This window comes from Clavelina lepadiformis, chromosome 5, assembly GCF_947623445.1.
Source record: "Clavelina lepadiformis chromosome 5, kaClaLepa1.1, whole genome shotgun sequence".
NCBI classification, from domain to species: Eukaryota; Metazoa; Chordata; class Ascidiacea; order Aplousobranchia; family Clavelinidae; genus Clavelina; species Clavelina lepadiformis.
Window position 1 is genome coordinate 9,556,534 of NC_135244.1, and position 17,472 is coordinate 9,574,005.

At 36.7% G+C, this 17,472-nt stretch overlaps 3 protein-coding genes across 6 annotated transcripts; 2 read left to right on the plus strand and 1 right to left on the minus strand.

Annotated features, from left to right (window-relative positions):
- Positions 1-6,501: 6,501 nt before the first annotated feature.
- On the plus strand, positions 6,502-8,448 carry LOC143459547 (uncharacterized). The gene is made up of 6 exons (XM_076956759.1): positions 6,502-6,675; positions 6,824-6,920; positions 7,888-7,963; positions 8,065-8,081; positions 8,202-8,300; positions 8,374-8,448. The coding sequence occupies exons 1-6, from the start codon at positions 6,659-6,661 to the stop codon at positions 8,446-8,448; spliced, it is 381 nt and encodes a 126-aa protein (XP_076812874.1). The 5' UTR covers positions 6,502-6,658.
- Positions 8,449-9,492: 1,044 nt separating this feature from the next.
- On the plus strand, positions 9,493-13,886 carry LOC143460987 (uncharacterized). Its single transcript, XM_076958702.1, has 10 exons — positions 9,493-9,693; positions 9,842-9,938; positions 10,906-10,981; positions 11,083-11,245; positions 11,335-11,599; positions 12,356-12,408; positions 12,549-12,670; positions 12,742-12,863; positions 13,148-13,325; positions 13,621-13,886. The coding sequence occupies exons 1-10, from the start codon at positions 9,677-9,679 to the stop codon at positions 13,884-13,886; spliced, it is 1,359 nt and encodes a 452-aa protein (XP_076814817.1). The 5' UTR covers positions 9,493-9,676.
- Positions 13,887-13,888: 2 nt separating this feature from the next.
- Positions 13,889-17,203, minus strand: LOC143460988 (uncharacterized). 4 transcript variants are annotated; one of them, XM_076958705.1, is made up of 8 exons: positions 16,566-17,194; positions 16,395-16,504; positions 16,034-16,204; positions 15,110-15,302; positions 14,874-14,970; positions 14,645-14,797; positions 14,202-14,456; positions 13,889-14,123 (listed from the first exon to the last, which is right to left on the minus strand). In XM_076958705.1, exons 1-8 carry the CDS (start codon positions 16,580-16,582, stop codon positions 13,941-13,943), a joined length of 1,179 nt encoding a protein of 392 aa, XP_076814820.1. In that variant the 5' UTR covers positions 16,583-17,194; the 3' UTR covers positions 13,889-13,940. The 4 variants fall into 4 exon arrangements, with proteins under 4 accessions (XP_076814820.1, XP_076814818.1, XP_076814819.1 ...); XM_076958703.1 differs by having other exon boundaries at positions 14,874-15,012; positions 16,566-17,191; XM_076958704.1 differs by having other exon boundaries at positions 14,874-15,012; positions 16,395-16,483; positions 16,566-17,187.
- Positions 17,204-17,472: the final 269 nt, after the last annotated feature.

The window sequence follows — 17,472 nt, forward strand, 5'->3', positions numbered from 1 at the left end:
GCCATGAGACTAAAACCAGGTGTTGACTGTTCAAAGCCATTAACAACTAAACTGAAAACTACAGCTGGCCGATTAGGCGAACTATATTTAATTGAACCATTCAGCTTATCGGACAGTTTTCCATCAATAGTGAATCTCCATTTTTCCATTCAATTTTCCATGCCTAGTCAGATCACAACCCCACTTAAATTCACCGATCGATTGTAGGCCAAGTTACTATTTCACTAGCAGATTGTGCGGTTTAAAATAGGCTTAGGCCAGCGGTGGATTTAGGCGGAGGTGTTTGTGTATTGCAACATGCCCCTATTGTCATGCTATATCTCTCTCTTATCGCCATTGATGATTTCATTATAATTATAAAATGAAAAAGGGCAAGCCGCACTTGCCTAAATTACGAGAAAAACGCCTTTGTTGTTTTGTCATTTCAACCTGAAAATACTGAATCCGACAATAATAACAGACAATCCCGATTAGTACGATATCAACCGAACAATAACACAACTATGACCAACGAACAAAGGAATGTCCTTTGATACAATTATTTACAAGTTTGCAATGTCTACGATTGATTTTTCACCTATTTTGATTAATCTCCTGTTTCTAACAGTGCAACAACAGGAATGTGCTCGTTCTTTCCCATCCAATCTGCACAATTTCTAACTTATTTGGAACAACGATACGACTTCATCATGTAACAAAAGTTTAATATAGCTTTTGCATAACATAGAAATGAAAACAGACTTGTCATATGTCAGAATTAGATACGACTGAAATAAAGAGTTGACAAAAATAACGCATAAAGTTTTTCACACCAAGTAGGGCTATAATGGAGTGTTAGAATGCTAAAACCATCAACTTAAGAACGTCACTTAAAACCAAAGTTCTAGCAACCGCAGGTTATTCGAAGAATAAATATTGTGACTTAAAAGGCAGCAATAAACTATTTTTGCATAAACTTCGAGTTTTGCTTAACTCTTATCAATGCAACAAGGAATGTCACTGTTTTACCGAAAAAATTTTCTGTTTTACTTTTTTCGGTTCCTTGAAAGTTAAAACATAAATTTCATTTAATTTTGATTTATTATTTCAAACAACTAAAATCAACTTTTAACACGACCTTCTGATCTTTCTTCTAAATCCTTACCGCTATTTTAAACAAAGGATTGTGTGACCTTACTGACCTACTTACAGTAACTTTATTCATTTAAACTGGGAGGTTAGTGTTAATACAAGTGCGCAAAAAATGACACAAGAATATAAAATGAACATACTTAACAGCAAAAATTTTAAAACCATTTAGAAGTGGAAGCAACCATTTATGGCTTCAAAGTTATTGCAAACTTTCCACGTTTTGCCGTGCAGTGATTGAGATTTATTGTGATGTCACACTAAAATTGCTGAGTGTTACGGCCAGCTTTAGATTCAAAAACGGGTGAAGCTATAAAAGCGGCTTATATTAAAGCAAAGTGTATAGATAATAAGCAAATGATAGTATTTAGCACACTCACGCATAGTAGTATTTTATGGTTTCAGCAAATAAATACACGAAGTTACTGGGTTTGCACGTTGAAAACCTGGTTATTTTAAGGCTAAGCTAGAGCTTAGCTCTAAAGATAGCAGCAACCTTGACCAACATAACTTAGACATAGCGTAATTTTTCATTTAGGCTAAATATATGATACTCTTATGCTAGATTGGGTTAAACGCAATGTGTTGTTTGTCACATATGCATGTCGGCATATTGGATCAAAAACCACTATGGTATGAGTGTGACATTGTAATTACCAGTACTTTCATAACGTCACAAATTGAGGCTAAAGCTTTTACTTCACATAAAATTTGCCAATAAATATGAAAAACGGCTCTGTCAGTATGCACTAACCTGTTACTCATTTTTTTCGTATTAAGTGCACCTATATTAGCTCTAGCAACGTACTTCAAGTTACAATTATGTCACTAATCACACATGGTGCAAAAGGTTGCACGACGTAATAGCTGTTCTTAGTTCAGGAAACCCGCAACTTTTAATCGGCCCGGGAACACTCCCGTCAAGAATTTTCTACATCTGCCACTGGCCTAAGCAGAAAGTTTATTTAACAGTTTAATTAAGGTCAAACTGGAAAGCTTGTAATTCTGATAGGATTAGGTCAACAGTGTGCAAAAAATCACTCTATCTTGCTGATTTAAACCCAAATAATACAAGTTATACTAGACGTATAACAACGAAATTGATACCGTCACATGCAGAATTTCATCTTGAATAACATACTTTTTAATTGTGTGATTTAGCCAAAAGTAAATTGTTTCTATCATGCAGTAGTTGAGGATTTGGTTTACGATGCATAGGCCTAGCAAACGCGATCAGTATGGTGTGATGTTGTGGGATACTTTAAATAAGCCAAAAAAAATAATCATGGTCATCACAATAACTGCCTTTCATGAGCTTCAGTTCCGCAATTTAGCTGCGTTATTTTGCACTTAATGTCTCAGACAGAAATTCTGCGCACACAATTTTCAATTGATTTAGAGATTGAATAAGCCAAACTTTGTACATTACTGCTTAATTGCACACTTCACCTTCATTGCGTCTGAGCATTTTTGGTTGTTTGGCATATTCAAGACCTTGCTAAAAATGGCCATACTCTGCAGTACACAGCCGTGCTAGCGCAACTCTGGTCTTGTCGGTCAGATTGGCGCGGTCTCTTTTTATGCATGAAAAAGATTTCATAGAAATCTAAGAATCAAAGTTTTGGAAGCTTGGAACGCTGCAAAATAAAAGTTCTGAATCCGGCTTGCATAATTGAACAATAGCAGTTTCAACTGAGCACATACTGAATATTTCTCGTGACGCCACCAATTGTAAATAGCTGTTTTTGACCAGTACTCTGCAATATTTTACGTCATGTGCTTGCTTAATACTTTGGTATTAACCCCAAGATATAAGGTGGCATTCTGAGGTTAACTTTATTTTTTATTCTTCTACACGAGCTTTCGAGCATAAGCTTGCTTCTTCAGGTGTACTAAGAGATGACTTTGGTTAGTGTGATTTAGAGCATTGGGGTCGTAAACAGAAGAATGGATGTACAGAGGATGTAACAAAACATTGTTTAAGAAAAGAGTTACACGATTGACAAAAAATAAGGTTAACTTGATTGTCAAGTCATGGCCGGATTTAAGGTGAGGGGCACCACTTTGGTGCCATCATTTTTTGGCCAGCTACATTGTGTCACAAATGAGAAAAATTAAAGTGATGTATAATTCAAAAATATTCACCATATTCAAAGTTTGCCTAAATTTACTCTTTAATTTTTCCAATATTTAAATTGCATTTTTTTAAACTAAAACTAATTTAAAGCCGGCTGCACACGTCGATGGCTCAAATAGGACTTGAAAAAACTAACGTAGGTTACATAGGGGACCATAATCGGGACAAAAGCCGGATTAAAGCCGTTATGGGCCTGGGTCTAAAAGGTACCAAGGAGCAGGATTAAGGAATTATACGTGGAATTTTATCTCTTACATTTAATATAGATAGGCATACCATATTTTAACGGTTGAAAACCGGGACGCTTCGGAACAACGAGCCTTATCAGATAAAGGCTTTTGCAGAAGGAAATGCAAACAAGTACCAGTACGCAATAAGCTTGTAATGAAAAGTGGTATATGGTACCTTAACCTATAAGGTTTACCCACTTCACTACAAAGGTCACACAACAATGACAACTGTATATTCTGATTATATTTGAAGCTTCATTGAACGAATACATCAAGATAAAGCATTGGGACAGCTACATAATAAAGTCGACCATTTTCTAGGGTTAACTTAGTAGACTGTAACGCATTGAACAACTATGAACAACAACACACGCAATGCAGGCATCCACGACATTTTTGTCACGACTTAATACGATAAGCAGAGAGTAATTGATTACGTAACGTAATGCTTTGCTTTGCCGATTTCCGTAAACAAAACAGTATTCTATGCGGCATTCTATTTGCAGGTAATCTTATCATATCATCACAAGCTCTTTCAATAACCTAACTGCAAAAAAGACACCTCCTCCTACTTCCCTACTATTACTGAACTATCGAACGCGCTAACAATCAACCCACTACTGGACCAATTACATGCTAAAATGACGTAACGATTACTTTCACATTTAACAAACGAAACAAGAACAGTAGAAAACTAATCAGGCATATATTACTCTTCAACAAGTTGACTAAACAGACCAATCACAGCATGCTAACTTTCGTGAAGTGTAGGACAATGTTGGCTGACTAAGTTCCAAAGCGGTACTTTTTGGTTAACTTACCAGGACGCCGGGACAAAGCCTTAAAAACCGGGACTGTCCCGGCTAAAACGGGACGTAGGGTAAGCCTAAATAGTAAATATAACTTAGACAAAAATGCATACAGAATATTTTCAAACAGTATTCCCCCAAGCATGTAACAAAAATTCCTTATCTTTCAAATATTTAATTAACACATTACTTATAAATCAGATTAAAAACTTTGATTGTTTAAGCAGACAGATATAAGAAGCTACCTCTATTATTATTTTTGAAATTTGAACTGCGACTGCACATTAGGGGAATTACCTCCTAACACAATTTTTTTTCATTGTTCTTTCTATAATTGGAATCAATCAATTATATTATTTGACAACCTAACCAAGGTGTTTATTTGCAAAATTCCTGATATATGTTGCCCAGCACTCCACTTTTCGAGTGAGCGCCTGTGCAGGAATTCTTTTTACAGTGTAATTCTTGTATTAGCTGTTCTTTTAATTCAATATGGTGCAGCTTAGTCTAACTCTATTGCGCAGCGCGCGCAACAAATCACAACCACGAACCAAGTTTGATTTAACAGAAAACAAGTGTAGCCTATAAAAAAATAAGATCCAAACAATGTTAATTTTGAAAAACAAACATGCCGCTAGTAAACACATGTCAAACGAGGCCTAATAATGATATTTTTATGCTGAGTTTATTAAGTACATCGCAATTCATAAAGTTAAACGTAGCATAAGAATAAGTCTGCGATACATAGGGTGGTGTTTGTGTCTATCTATGGAACGCCAACGCCGCAAAAATAGCAAAGTGTTAAATTGAATCGCAAGTATGCAGTTTATGTATTGTTTTCATAATTTGATTGGAAGGTTTTCAAACGTAACTTTATAGATTCAAATCACGAAACAACAAGCCAAACGTCAAAACCGGCATTCAAACGGGCTTTTCTGTGATTGCTGTTGCACGATTCATATGCCAATTATCAAAATGGTTTCGCAACATTTACAATTACACCACAGTTTTATAAACTTGATTTTTTTAAATCAAACCACGACATTTTAAGTCAGATATAAGAACTGCAAAGCAAACTGGCTGTTGGCAAGTCACAATGCCTAATGGCAAATGGTATTTTCTTTAATCGGATTGCAGTTTTGTTAATCACATGTCGGTTTTTTGAATCATGTAACTTATACCATGAATTATAAAATGGCCAAATGATTGGAAATTAGTCTTCGTGAATTAAAAATGGGCGAACCAATTTGCAAAATACATGCGTGATTAAACAAACATGCATTCCTAAAAGCACTAAATGATTCTATAAAAGTACGTATGAATCGCATAACGTCTTCATGAATTGCCAAGTATAGATGGATCGGCAAATGTATAGATGATTTGCCAAAAGTACATGATTCGCTAAATGTACATGATTCGGTAAATGTATGCATGAATCCCCAAATGTACGTGATTCGACAAATGCATGAATGAATCGCCAAATGTACGTGATTCGACAAATGCATGAATGAATCGCTAAATATACGTGATTCGATAAATGTATGCGTGAATCGCCAAATGTACGTGATTCGATAAATGTATGCGTGAATCGCCAAATGTACATGATTCGATAAATGTATGCGTGAATCGCCAAATGTACATGATTCGATAAATGTATGCGTGAATCGCCAAATGTACGTGATTCGATAAATGTATGCGTGAATCGCCAAATGTACATGATTCGATAAATGTATGCGTGAATCGCCAAATGTACATGATTCGATAAATGTATGCGTGAATCGCCAAATGTACATGATTCGATAAATGTATGCGTGAATCGCCAAATGTACATGATTCGATAAATGTATGCGTGAATCGCCAAATGTACATGATTCGATAAATGTATGCGTGAATCGCCAAATGTACATGATTCGATAAATGTATGCGTGAATCGCCAAATGTACATGATTCGATAAATGTATGCGTGAATCGCCAAATGTACATGATTCGATAAATGTATGGATGGTTCGTTGTTAGAGTGCGCCGCGCCAAGTGTGCAAAAATGTCTCTCTTGGGGAAAAAATGTCTCTCTTGGGAATACCAAGAAGAAAAATCCTATTCTGGCTAGTCTTTCAAGAGCGCCTTTTAGCGTTTTATTAAGCAGCACATGAGGTTGGTTGGGTTTCTTTCATTTTGCAGTCAAAATTGCAGACCTGAATGGAAAGGAATTAACAATTGCAAGAGTGCAGGGTTGTAGTATTGGCTACTTAAGTATAACACGTTATCAGTAACTTGCTTTTTGTAGACAAGTTGATTAAAGTTAAAGTCTGTTTGTCCATACAACGTTTTAAACAACCCCATTACAATTTCAAGAAATGGAAGGATTTGGGAGGTAAGCCTACGTAAATTCGGGGCAAATATCAAATGCATAACCACATGCAGAATGAATCTTCTTATGATGGAGATATTCAGTTTGCAAGTGATCTTTGTTGTAGGTGTCATTTTTGCTGTACTTTACATCTGTTTTTGCGTTTTTACAGTGACTTGATGAACTTGTTGTCTACCGAAAATACACAACAGGAAGCCCCCTCAACCTCAGGAACAGTGCGAAGCACATTAAATAGATTATTTGGAAGGGTAAGGTTCAAGATAAAGGTTACAAGGTGTACTCTATTGATATGTAGGCCTAGGTTATATTCCAGTATACAATGAGACCTCGTTAATCCGAACCCCGAACAACCAAAATCCCCGCTATCCGACACAAAACTGCCGGGAACGGATTTGATTCTATGCATTTACCCCTTTAATCCGGAAACCCCGCTTTCCGACTCCGACACAAAAGTTTTGGAACAAATATGCTAACAGCGTGGTCCAGCTTCCTTTCATCGCTGGCCAAAATCAGAAGTTTTTTTTATCTTGCGGGCCAATGTTTTTAAATTAGAACTGAAGAACAATGTATTAAGAACAATGAAGAACGTATTACGTTTGTCGTGTTAAATGTAATTTGTTAGACTTGTGCTAAACGATGAATGTTAAGTTGTGAACGTATTATAATCGGAATCTGTACAGTTCCTACAATAAAGGATTGTTTTCTAATAAACGGCATCTGTTAATCGTGATAGCTTTCGGCCAGTGCCAGTAGTAACACGTTAAGGTTAGAGATTTCTAACCGCACGCAACCACGGAGTCAGATCATTAATTCGGCAGGTAAATTAAGACCGAATAGCAAGTTAAACCAACCAGCGACCTCCGCAAATCAATAGCCGATTATCTACGCATAATAACGTTGCGGTCTTTATTGATTCAAAAGTACATTACTGTACAGCATTGCGCTTTGTTTGTTCATCAACAGTAACCGACAACGCTTCCGCGGTCGCAAAAAAAATATGTACAGTACATCGGTTGAGTGCGGCAATCTATTGAAGACATACTGTTGCAACTCAATCGTGCTATCAGCTTTTGATATCGCATTGCGCAAAGATTAGAAATATAAACCATCTCTTTAACCATTTCACCTCTTTATACTGTTTGTCATAGATTGCAAATGAAAATTGATAAATAATGCCATTAAGTTCTATTTCACGTTTTAAATTTTTATTTTAAGAGTTCAAATGCAAGAAGTCATCAAACACAACCTTATTGTAGACCGTCATGCACTAGAACGCAGAAGCATCCAAAAGGTGATACTGTGGTTTTTTTAATACCACAATAATGCTAGAGTAGTAGTGAACATCATTGCATGGTTGTCGTTACATCAACTTACTGTGTTCAGTTTTTTCAGAAAAAACTTTTACTAAGGTAATGTGTATGGAACGCCAACGCCGCAAAAATAGCAAAGTGTTAAATTGAATCGCAAGTATGCAGTTTATGTATTGTTTTCATAATTTGATTGGAAGGTTTTCAAACGTAACTTTATAGATTCAAATCACGAAACAACAAGCCAAACGTCAAAACCGGCATTCAAACGGGCTTTTCTGTGATTGCTGTTGCACGATTCATATGCCAATTATCAAAATGGTTTCGCAACATTTACAATTACACCACAGTTTTATAAACTTGATTTTTTTAAATCAAACCACGACATTTTAAGTCAGATATAAGAACTGCAAAGCAAACTGGCTGTTGGCAAGTCACAATGCCTAATGGCAAATGGTATTTTCTTTAATCGGATTGCAGTTTTGTTAATCACATGTCGGTTTTTTGAATCATGTAACTTATACCATGAATTATAAAATGGCCAAATGATTGGAAATTAGTCTTCGTGAATTAAAAATGGGCGAACCAATTTGCAAAATACATGCGTGATTAAACAAACATGCATTCCTAAAAGCACTAAATGATTCTATAAAAGTACGTATGAATCGCATAACGTCTTCATGAATTGCCAAGTATAGATGGATCGGCAAATGTATAGATGATTTGCCAAAAGTACATGATTCGCTAAATGTACATGATTCGGTAAATGTATGCATGAATCCCCAAATGTACGTGATTCGACAAATGCATGAATGAATCGCCAAATGTACGTGATTCGACAAATGCATGAATGAATCGCTAAATATACGTGATTCGATAAATGTATGCGTGAATCGCCAAATGTACGTGATTCGATAAATGTATGCGTGAATCGCCAAATGTACATGATTCGATAAATGTATGCGTGAATCGCCAAATGTACATGATTCGATAAATGTATGCGTGAATCGCCAAATGTACGTGATTCGATAAATGTATGCGTGAATCGCCAAATGTACATGATTCGATAAATGTATGCGTGAATCGCCAAATGTACATGATTCGATAAATGTATGCGTGAATCGCCAAATGTACATGATTCGATAAATGTATGCGTGAATCGCCAAATGTACATGATTCGATAAATGTATGCGTGAATCGCCAAATGTACATGATTCGATAAATGTATGCGTGAATCGCCAAATGTACATGATTCGATAAATGTATGCGTGAATCGCCAAATGTACATGATTCGATAAATGTATGCGTGAATCGCCAAATGTACATGATTCGATAAATGTATGGATGGTTCGTTGTTAGAGTGCGCCGCGCCAAGTGTGCAAAAATGTCTCTCTTGGGGAAAAAATGTCTCTCTTGGGAATACCAAGAAGAAAAATCCTATTCTGGCTAGTCTTTCAAGAGCGCCTTTTAGCGTTTTATTAAGCAGCACATGAGGTTGGTTGGGTTTCTTTCATTTTGCAGTCAAAATTGCAGACCTGAATGGAAAGGAATTAACAATTGCAAGAGTGCAGGGTTGTAGTATTGGCTACTTAAGTATAACACGTTATCAGTAACTTGCTTTTTGTAGACAAGTTGATTAAAGTTAAAGTCTGTTTGTCCATACAACGTTTTAAACAACCCCATTACAATTTCAAGAAATGGAAGGATTTGGGAGGTAAGCCTACGTAAATTCGGGGCAAATATCAAATGCATAACCACATGCAGAATGAATCTTCTTATGATGGAGATATTCAGTTTGCAAGTGATCTTTGTTGTAGGTGTCATTTTTGCTGTACTTTACATCTGTTTTTGCGTTTTTACAGTGACTTGATGAACTTGTTGTCTACCGAAAATACACAACAGGAAGCCCCCTCAACCTCAGGAACAGTGCGAAGCACATTAAATAGATTATTTGGAAGGGTAAGGTTCAAGATAAAGGTTACAAGGTGTACTCTATTGATATGTAGGCCTAGGTTATATTCCAGTATACAATGAGACCTCGTTAATCCGAACCCCGAACAACCAAAATCCCCGCTATCCGACACAAAACTGCCGGGAACGGATTTGATTCTATGCATTTACCCCTTTAATCCGGAAACCCCGCTTTCCGACTCCGACACAAAAGTTTTGGAACAAATATGCTAACAGCGTGGTCCAGCTTCCTTTCATCGCTGGCCAAAATCAGAAGTTTTTTTTATCTTGCGGGCCAATGTTTTTAAATTAGAACTGAAGAACAATGTATTAAGAACAATGAAGAACGTATTACGTTTGTCGTGTTAAATGTAATTTGTTAGACTTGTGCTAAACGATGAATGTTAAGTTGTGAACGTATTATAATCGGAATCTGTACAGTTCCTACAATAAAGGATTGTTTTCTAATAAACGGCATCTGTTAATCGTGATAGCTTTCGGCCAGTGCCAGTAGTAACACGTTAAGGTTAGAGATTTCTAACCGCACGCAACCACGGAGTCAGATCATTAATTCGGCAGGTAAATTAAGACCGAATAGCAAGTTAAACCAACCAGCGACCTCCGCAAATCAATAGCCGATTATCTACGCATAATAACGTTGCGGTCTTTATTGATTCAAAAGTACATTACTGTACAGCATTGCGCTTTGTTTGTTCATCAACAGTAACCGACAACGCTTCCGCGGTCGCAAAAAAAATATGTACAGTACATCGGTTGAGTGCGGCAATCTATTGAAGACATACTGTTGCAACTCAATCGTGCTATCAGCTTTTGATATCGCATTGCGCAAAGATTAGAAATATAAACCATCTCTTTAACCATTTCACCTCTTTATACTGTTTGTCATAGATTGCAAATGAAAATTGATAAATAATGCCATTAAGTTCTATTTCACGTTTTAAATTTTTATTTTAAGAGTTCAAATGCAAGAAGTCATCAAACACAACCTTATTGTAGACCGTCATGCACTAGAACGCAGAAGCATCCAAAAGGTGATACTGTGGTTTTTTTAATACCACAATAATGCTAGAGTAGTAGTGAACATCATTGCATGGTTGTCGTTACATCAACTTACTGTGTTCAGTTTTTTCAGAAAAAACTTTTACTAAGGTAATGTGTATTGTACCTGAATTGAACCAAGACAAGCCGCCGTCAGCTCAACAAAAGTTAGATTTGTTCAAATGTGGACTCGGCGAAAAAGCGGTTACATTTGCTGCTCTTGACACAAAAGAGGAATTGGACCAAAAGCTGAAAAGGTTCAGTGTTTTGTACTTCACAGTTTTGCTTATATGGCTTTAAAAGTAGTTTACTGCTTTAGTACTCTCATTAAAACTGTTTTCTACAGCGCTTTTCCGCCATTGTCTGAGTGTGGAGGGTATTGTATATTGGTTAATTCTGGCAAGGGGCTGATAAATATATCTTTCGGACCTTGTGAAGCCATGATGCTTAAGAAGGCATTGGGTACAGGAAAGGTTTATTTGAGGCCTATCCAAAAAAACATATCTCTTTCATCCTTTGAAAACAAATCGCAAAATGTAGAAAAATGCTTGACTTGTGGGGAAGTTATTTCACTTCCAGAAATGCAACAACATATCTTAGAAAAACACAAGGTATAAATGAAATTTGTTACTACGTCAGTACACTTCTACCATATGATATATTTAACTGCATCCAAGCACTCTATGGTAGAACACGTCAGTCGAGCAATCAAGTAATTCAGTAATGTCTGAAGATGATGACAGTTTGCCCAGTTTCTCTCAAAGTTCCAACGCACAATCATCCTCAGTGTCAGGTCCAGAGCAGTTCAATGCACCAGTAGATGTACCATCTATACTAATTAATGACAGTGACAATGAAGACATAATCGTTGGAGCAATTAATGACAAAATATCCGGAGATCCTTCTCACTCAGATGGTGCAGTCATCAGTTCTTTGATGGAAAAGCTGAGGAGCATAATGCAAGAATTTTAATATGTTATACATTACATCAAAATATTATAATACTTTCAGAACAGAAGAGTTTTAGAAACATTGTTTTAAAAAAAATTTTTTGATTTCATAGTAGCTCAGCGAATTAGTAATACGTCAAGCAGATGTATTGTATTAGGCTATGTACTAGCACTAAAAGATAATACATGTTGATTATTTCATTAATGTTTAGGAAACATGATGAAGAAGAGCCTTGTCAAATTTTAAGATTGTATCAGAGTCTATTTCTTCAGGGTAGACAGTTAGATGCAGACGAAACTATGGCAGTACAAGATGGCGAGGTTTCCCACATTTTTGTTTCCAGAGCAAATCCTCTGGAAACAGCTGCAGAAGAAATGTTGGGCTTGGAAAATATTAGGTTTCCTTTATGTGTTCAGTTTTATGGCGAAACAGCATTGGATACTGGTGGTCCACGTAGAGACTTTTTCAGGTACAAATAAAGTGTAACTTGATGGCTTTTACCTGGTAGCTGGACCACATGAGATAATTTTTTTCTATTCGTAGATTAATGAAAGGATTTCTTGCAAGTGTTGTTTTAATTATTCAATTTGTTAAAAACTTTACTTGCAGAATAATGATCCAAGCTATGATGGAGAAAAATATTTTCGAAGAGAAAGAAAACAACGTAACTCTGTGCAAAAATGAAAGTCTTGTGCATAAACAATGGTATTATGTATGTGGACTTGTTGTAGGTAAATTTGAGTTCCCATGTGTAACTATTGTATGTTTATGTGTTTCTCAGAAACAGTTGTAATTTTTTTAGGTCTTAGTTGCTTGGAAGGCGGAGATAATATCCATTTAAAGGAAGAGTTATTGACGGAAATTGGTACCGATATATATACAAAACAATTTCAGCAAGGATTGTGCAAATGTGGAATAATGAAAGTACTTACATCTGATTAGAAATTTTATAACATATATTATACAAGTCTGATAGAATATGAAGCTTCAGCTAATATGTTTCACAATACACAGATGCGTCCATTGTAATGCGTGTTCTCATGTTGTTATAACTAGCCCCAATCCATACATGCCTTCTTGAAATGCGACACGTTTTGTACATCGTAACAATACAGCCTAATTTCTGATAAAGTTGCTAATGACTTGAAACTATTCTGCTATGCGTGTTAATATAGACAAGTTTGTTATGGTGTTTCTTGCTTTTTAAGCTTCTTACAGCATTTCCGGTATTGAAATATATCTGGACTAATCCAGCAAACCGAATTGTTACGGTTGGGAAGTTGTTGAATAATTTTAAAGTGAACTTCTCTCCGGAAGGGAGCAATAGTAGAAAGGATGAGGAGAGGGCATACAGCATCTTCGTAAGCTATGTCCGTGAAGTTGCAGGTGAACATGATATTTAAGCAGTCGTAAGTTTGAGGCAAAATGTCAAGCAGAAGTAATTGATAAAAAGTGATTCATTATTAATTTATTATTGATGGCACTTTCTATGTTTAGCTATTCTGCGCTCTTTGAAGTTAAATATTTGTAAGCATAGCATACCGACAACTAGTTTTAACTTCATCAATCTGTTAAAGTTAATTGATGTGCGGCCGTTGTAAAGATGATGTCGTTTTTGGCGTATTAAGGCTGTTGTATTGTAAATAGATATCCAAAACAGTAAACATAAACGTTCATTTAGGTGCTGGAAGAAAAGACTTTATTTCCATCAATTTGCAGTCAATCTTGGCTTACATTACTGGCAATTCGTCAATACCTGTGCTTGGATTTAACCCCCCTGCAACAATCTCATTTCAAGCAGACCATGGTGCGTTTCTACCGCAAGCTCACACATGCATCAACCAGTTTGTGCTGAGTAGAGTACAACATGGTGCAAATCCGGAGACAGTAAAACGAGGCCTTGACTGGGCATTTTCGTCGATGGACTTTGGAGCAGAAAATGTGTGACATAATTGGGACTCGGTTTATTTGTCAGTGTAAAGTAATTGAACGCATTACATTTCAATTTTCAAGTAAAGCATTGCAAACAAGTTTCGCTACCAGGTATACTGCAGGATCATACCAATCTTTTGCTTTAATATGCAATGTCGCAGAGTGCAGTAAGCTTAACTGTTCTTCATTGAGAGGGCATATGACCCTTGCAACATTAATTGTGGCGTTTTCTGTACTTGCGTTATCGTCCATCTACAAGGATAAAGTTTTATGCTAAATTAGTCTACCTATTTACAGCAAGACGTATTGTCTGAAGTGTAAAAAATTCACCTGATAATCTGTCATATAGTTACTTAAGTCTTCCTCTTTCATTAACTGGAGCAACCCTGCAACATATAGTTTTTTAGGACTTCGATTGTTTTCTGTTCGCAGGGGATGATGATTCCACATGGAAGTAAATTTGGCAAGGGCTTCATTTATGACGTCTTTGTAGCAATAATGTAAACAAAAAATATCAACTTCATTTTCCACATCCAACGTCTCATTATTTTCCAATTTGTAGAACAGCCGGTGGAAGTTAATAGCCTGAAAAGACAAGTTGTGTCAATATCAGAGTTGAAAGACAAACTTACGTTACAATGAGTATTGCCATCTATCACTATAAATTCATTGTTGTGAAAATAGCAGTAATATTCTGGAATAGCCTAGAGTTTTATAACACTGCAATAATACTAAACATGTAAACCTACTGCTAAGAAACAAAAAAACTTTACCACAGATTCAAAGACATCTCTCCATAAGCGCTCAATGCGGGAGTTATGCACACTTTTTCCAGTTATAAAGCTACCCCTTGACAGACCACGTAACGGATGTTCCAGCATATATCGTGCCACTTCATAATTTTCCATTCCTTTATCGGATCTGACCTATATAAAATAAAAAAACAAACATATCCCCTGATTATTATGATTTTCCAAAAATGTAATAACATTTCAATCTTACTCGTGATGGAAGGCCATACGTGTGTACACCATTTTTGAAATGCCTGACAACTGTTGCTGCCCTGTTGTTGTCCTGGCAGCTAAGATAAACCACCAACCTTGAAAAGCCGTCAATGCAGCCATGTATAACAAAACGCCATCAACAAAAAAAATAGTTGCAAAGGCAGCTTCGCAAACAGAAACCAGATTAACAACATTACAGAATAATGTCGTTCCAAATGTTCTATATGCCTGTACCTTATCAGCTTGTGGTGTGAGTCAATATGCCACAATGCTAGCGGTGATCTCACACTATACACACGTCGTTGTATACATTTCACTTTTCGCCGTTCCACTCCAGTTGGATCAACCTTTTTCACAGATTTTCTCAAACGACCACGTTGCACACAAACACCTTGACTCTTTAAGGCCGCTTGTATGGCCTTATAACCTTTACGGACAGAAAGGTATAGTGCTCCGATGAGAATAGAAATCAAGTACACACATGTAAGAACACAATTTACAGCATGCAGCAGGGGTGGGCAAACTTGTTCAATGAAAGAGTCACTTGCGGAAAAATATGAACAGCAGCGAGCCGCAAAATCAGTAATGATTGTCAATTTGGTTGATATACTATTAGTAGTCATTTTGGGATAATACTTTTTAGCTAGAAGACCCATAAAAAACATGGTGGATAAATACACAATTAATGTATCGATTCAGGAATCTGGCCGGCCAAGTACTTTATTTTCTCATATCAGGCCCGCCGACCGAAAAAGTTGCCCGCCCCCGACAGAGAGTATAGAATCTATATCTGAAAACAATGTCGGATTCTATGTCTAATGTTACGTCATAAACGAAATGTTGGCCTAAATAAACAAAACAATAGACAGAAACGTTCATAAACGGTAGCTACCTACTCTTGGTAGCCTTTACAATTTTTTTGAAATTTTACGGTTCGACCAGAAGAGCCACAAAAAATATGCCGGAGAGCCGCATGCGGCTCGTGAGCCCCAGTTTGCCCACGTCGGCATGTAGCATAGCTGCAGTGAAAACTTACCAACTCAAGTTTTACAACAACTGAAAAGCAACTTCACGGCTTGCCGCAAAATAACCCTCCGAAAGAGCATGTGAATAACCAAGGATAACTTCATAACGCGAAGCAATGTAATCGGTTCTTACCTGAATTTGGAAAATGTTTAGTTAGGTTGAAAACTTTTTCATCCAACTCTTCATCATCCAATATGGTATATTTGTGTGAGACTGCCAAGTCAAATTCATTCATCCTATATTCAACAGTGCGTTTGCTGACATTTAATGTTGATGCAATTTCATGGATATTAAAGTCTTGAGCTAGCAAACACAAACAAGCAAATTCAAATATAATTCAAGAAGCTGCTTAACCCCATCAATCGTTGATTTGGACCAAAAGTATAACGTTGACTTGTCTGGCACTTTATTTAATGGCGTATTTATAAAGCGCACTGAAAACATACTTTCCGATAGGGGTGCCATACCAATCCTAATCACAGAGTTCAAATACCTAATAGAAATTCAATTTGTTCTTGGGTAATAGGTATCCTTTTGCGTCCAGGTGTCGTTCTTGCTACGTCTACCTCTTGCACGCTGCCACTGGAAACGTAACCGCAGTGACTACAAAAATGTACCAACGTCTACTGTTGCTTATAACACACGATAATTTACGTAGGCTTACCTCCCAAATCCTTCCATTTCTTGAAATTGTAATGGGTTTGTTTAAAACGTTGTATGGACAAACAGACTTTAACTTTAATCAACTTGTCTACAAAAAGCAAGTTACTGATAACGTGTTATACTTAAGTAGCCAATACTACAACCCTGCACTCTTGCAATTGTTAATTCCTTTCCATTCAGGTCTGCAATTTTGACTGCAAAATGAAAGAAACCCAACCAACCTCATGTGCTGCTTAATAAAACGCTAAAAGGCGCTCTTGAAAGACTAGCCAGAATAGGATATACCAGCCTACCACGGCACTGCGGTACTGGCCCAACTTAATGATCACATTTCAAATAGAACATAACCTAACGCGTGTAGTGTTGAAATAACTTCTAAAGAAACATCCCATTTTTCAAAGCGAACAAAACCAAGCTTACGCTTATTCCTGATTGCAAAGTATTTTGCACTGACTGTACACGACTATACGGCAACTTTCGGCCTGGCCGAAACATAAGCTATTAAGAAAACTTTCTGTTCTGTCAAAATCCCTTTTTCTTCTTGGTATTCCCAAGAGAGACATTTTTTCCCCAAGAGAGACATTTTTGCACACTTGGCGCGGCGCACTCTAACAACGAACCATCCATACATTTATCGAATCATGTACATTTGGCGATTCACGCATACATTTATCGAATCATGTACATTTGGCGATTCACGCATACATTTATCGAATCACGTACATTTGGCGATTCACGCATACATTTGTCGAATCACGTACATTTGGCGATTCACGCATACATTTATCGAATCACGTACATTTGGCGAATCATGCATACATTTGTCGAATCATGTACATTTGGCGATTCATGCATACATTTATCGAATCATGTACATTTGGCGATTCATTCATGCATTTGTCGAATCA

Bases quoted from the DNA above. Each gene is read 5' to 3' on its own strand.
- LOC143459547 (XM_076956759.1), top strand. The intron at 6,921-7,887 runs GTAAGGTTCAAG...TTTTATTTTAAG, and splicing joins TAAATAGATTATTTGGAAGG to AGTTCAAATGCAAGAAGTCA. The intron at 8,301-8,373 runs GTTTCGCAACAT...CGACATTTTAAG, and splicing joins ATATGCCAATTATCAAAATG to TCAGATATAAGAACTGCAAA.
- LOC143460987 (XM_076958702.1), top strand. The intron at 9,939-10,905 runs GTAAGGTTCAAG...TTTTATTTTAAG, and splicing joins TAAATAGATTATTTGGAAGG to AGTTCAAATGCAAGAAGTCA. The intron at 12,409-12,548 runs GTACAAATAAAG...CTTTACTTGCAG, and splicing joins CCACGTAGAGACTTTTTCAG to AATAATGATCCAAGCTATGA.
- LOC143460988 (XM_076958703.1), bottom strand. The intron at 15,013-15,109 runs GTACAGGCATAT...TTTTTTTTGTTG, and splicing joins TCACACCACAAGCTGATAAG to ATGGCGTTTTGTTATACATG. The intron at 14,798-14,873 runs GTAAGATTGAAA...TATTTTATATAG, and splicing joins CGTATGGCCTTCCATCACGA to GTCAGATCCGATAAAGGAAT.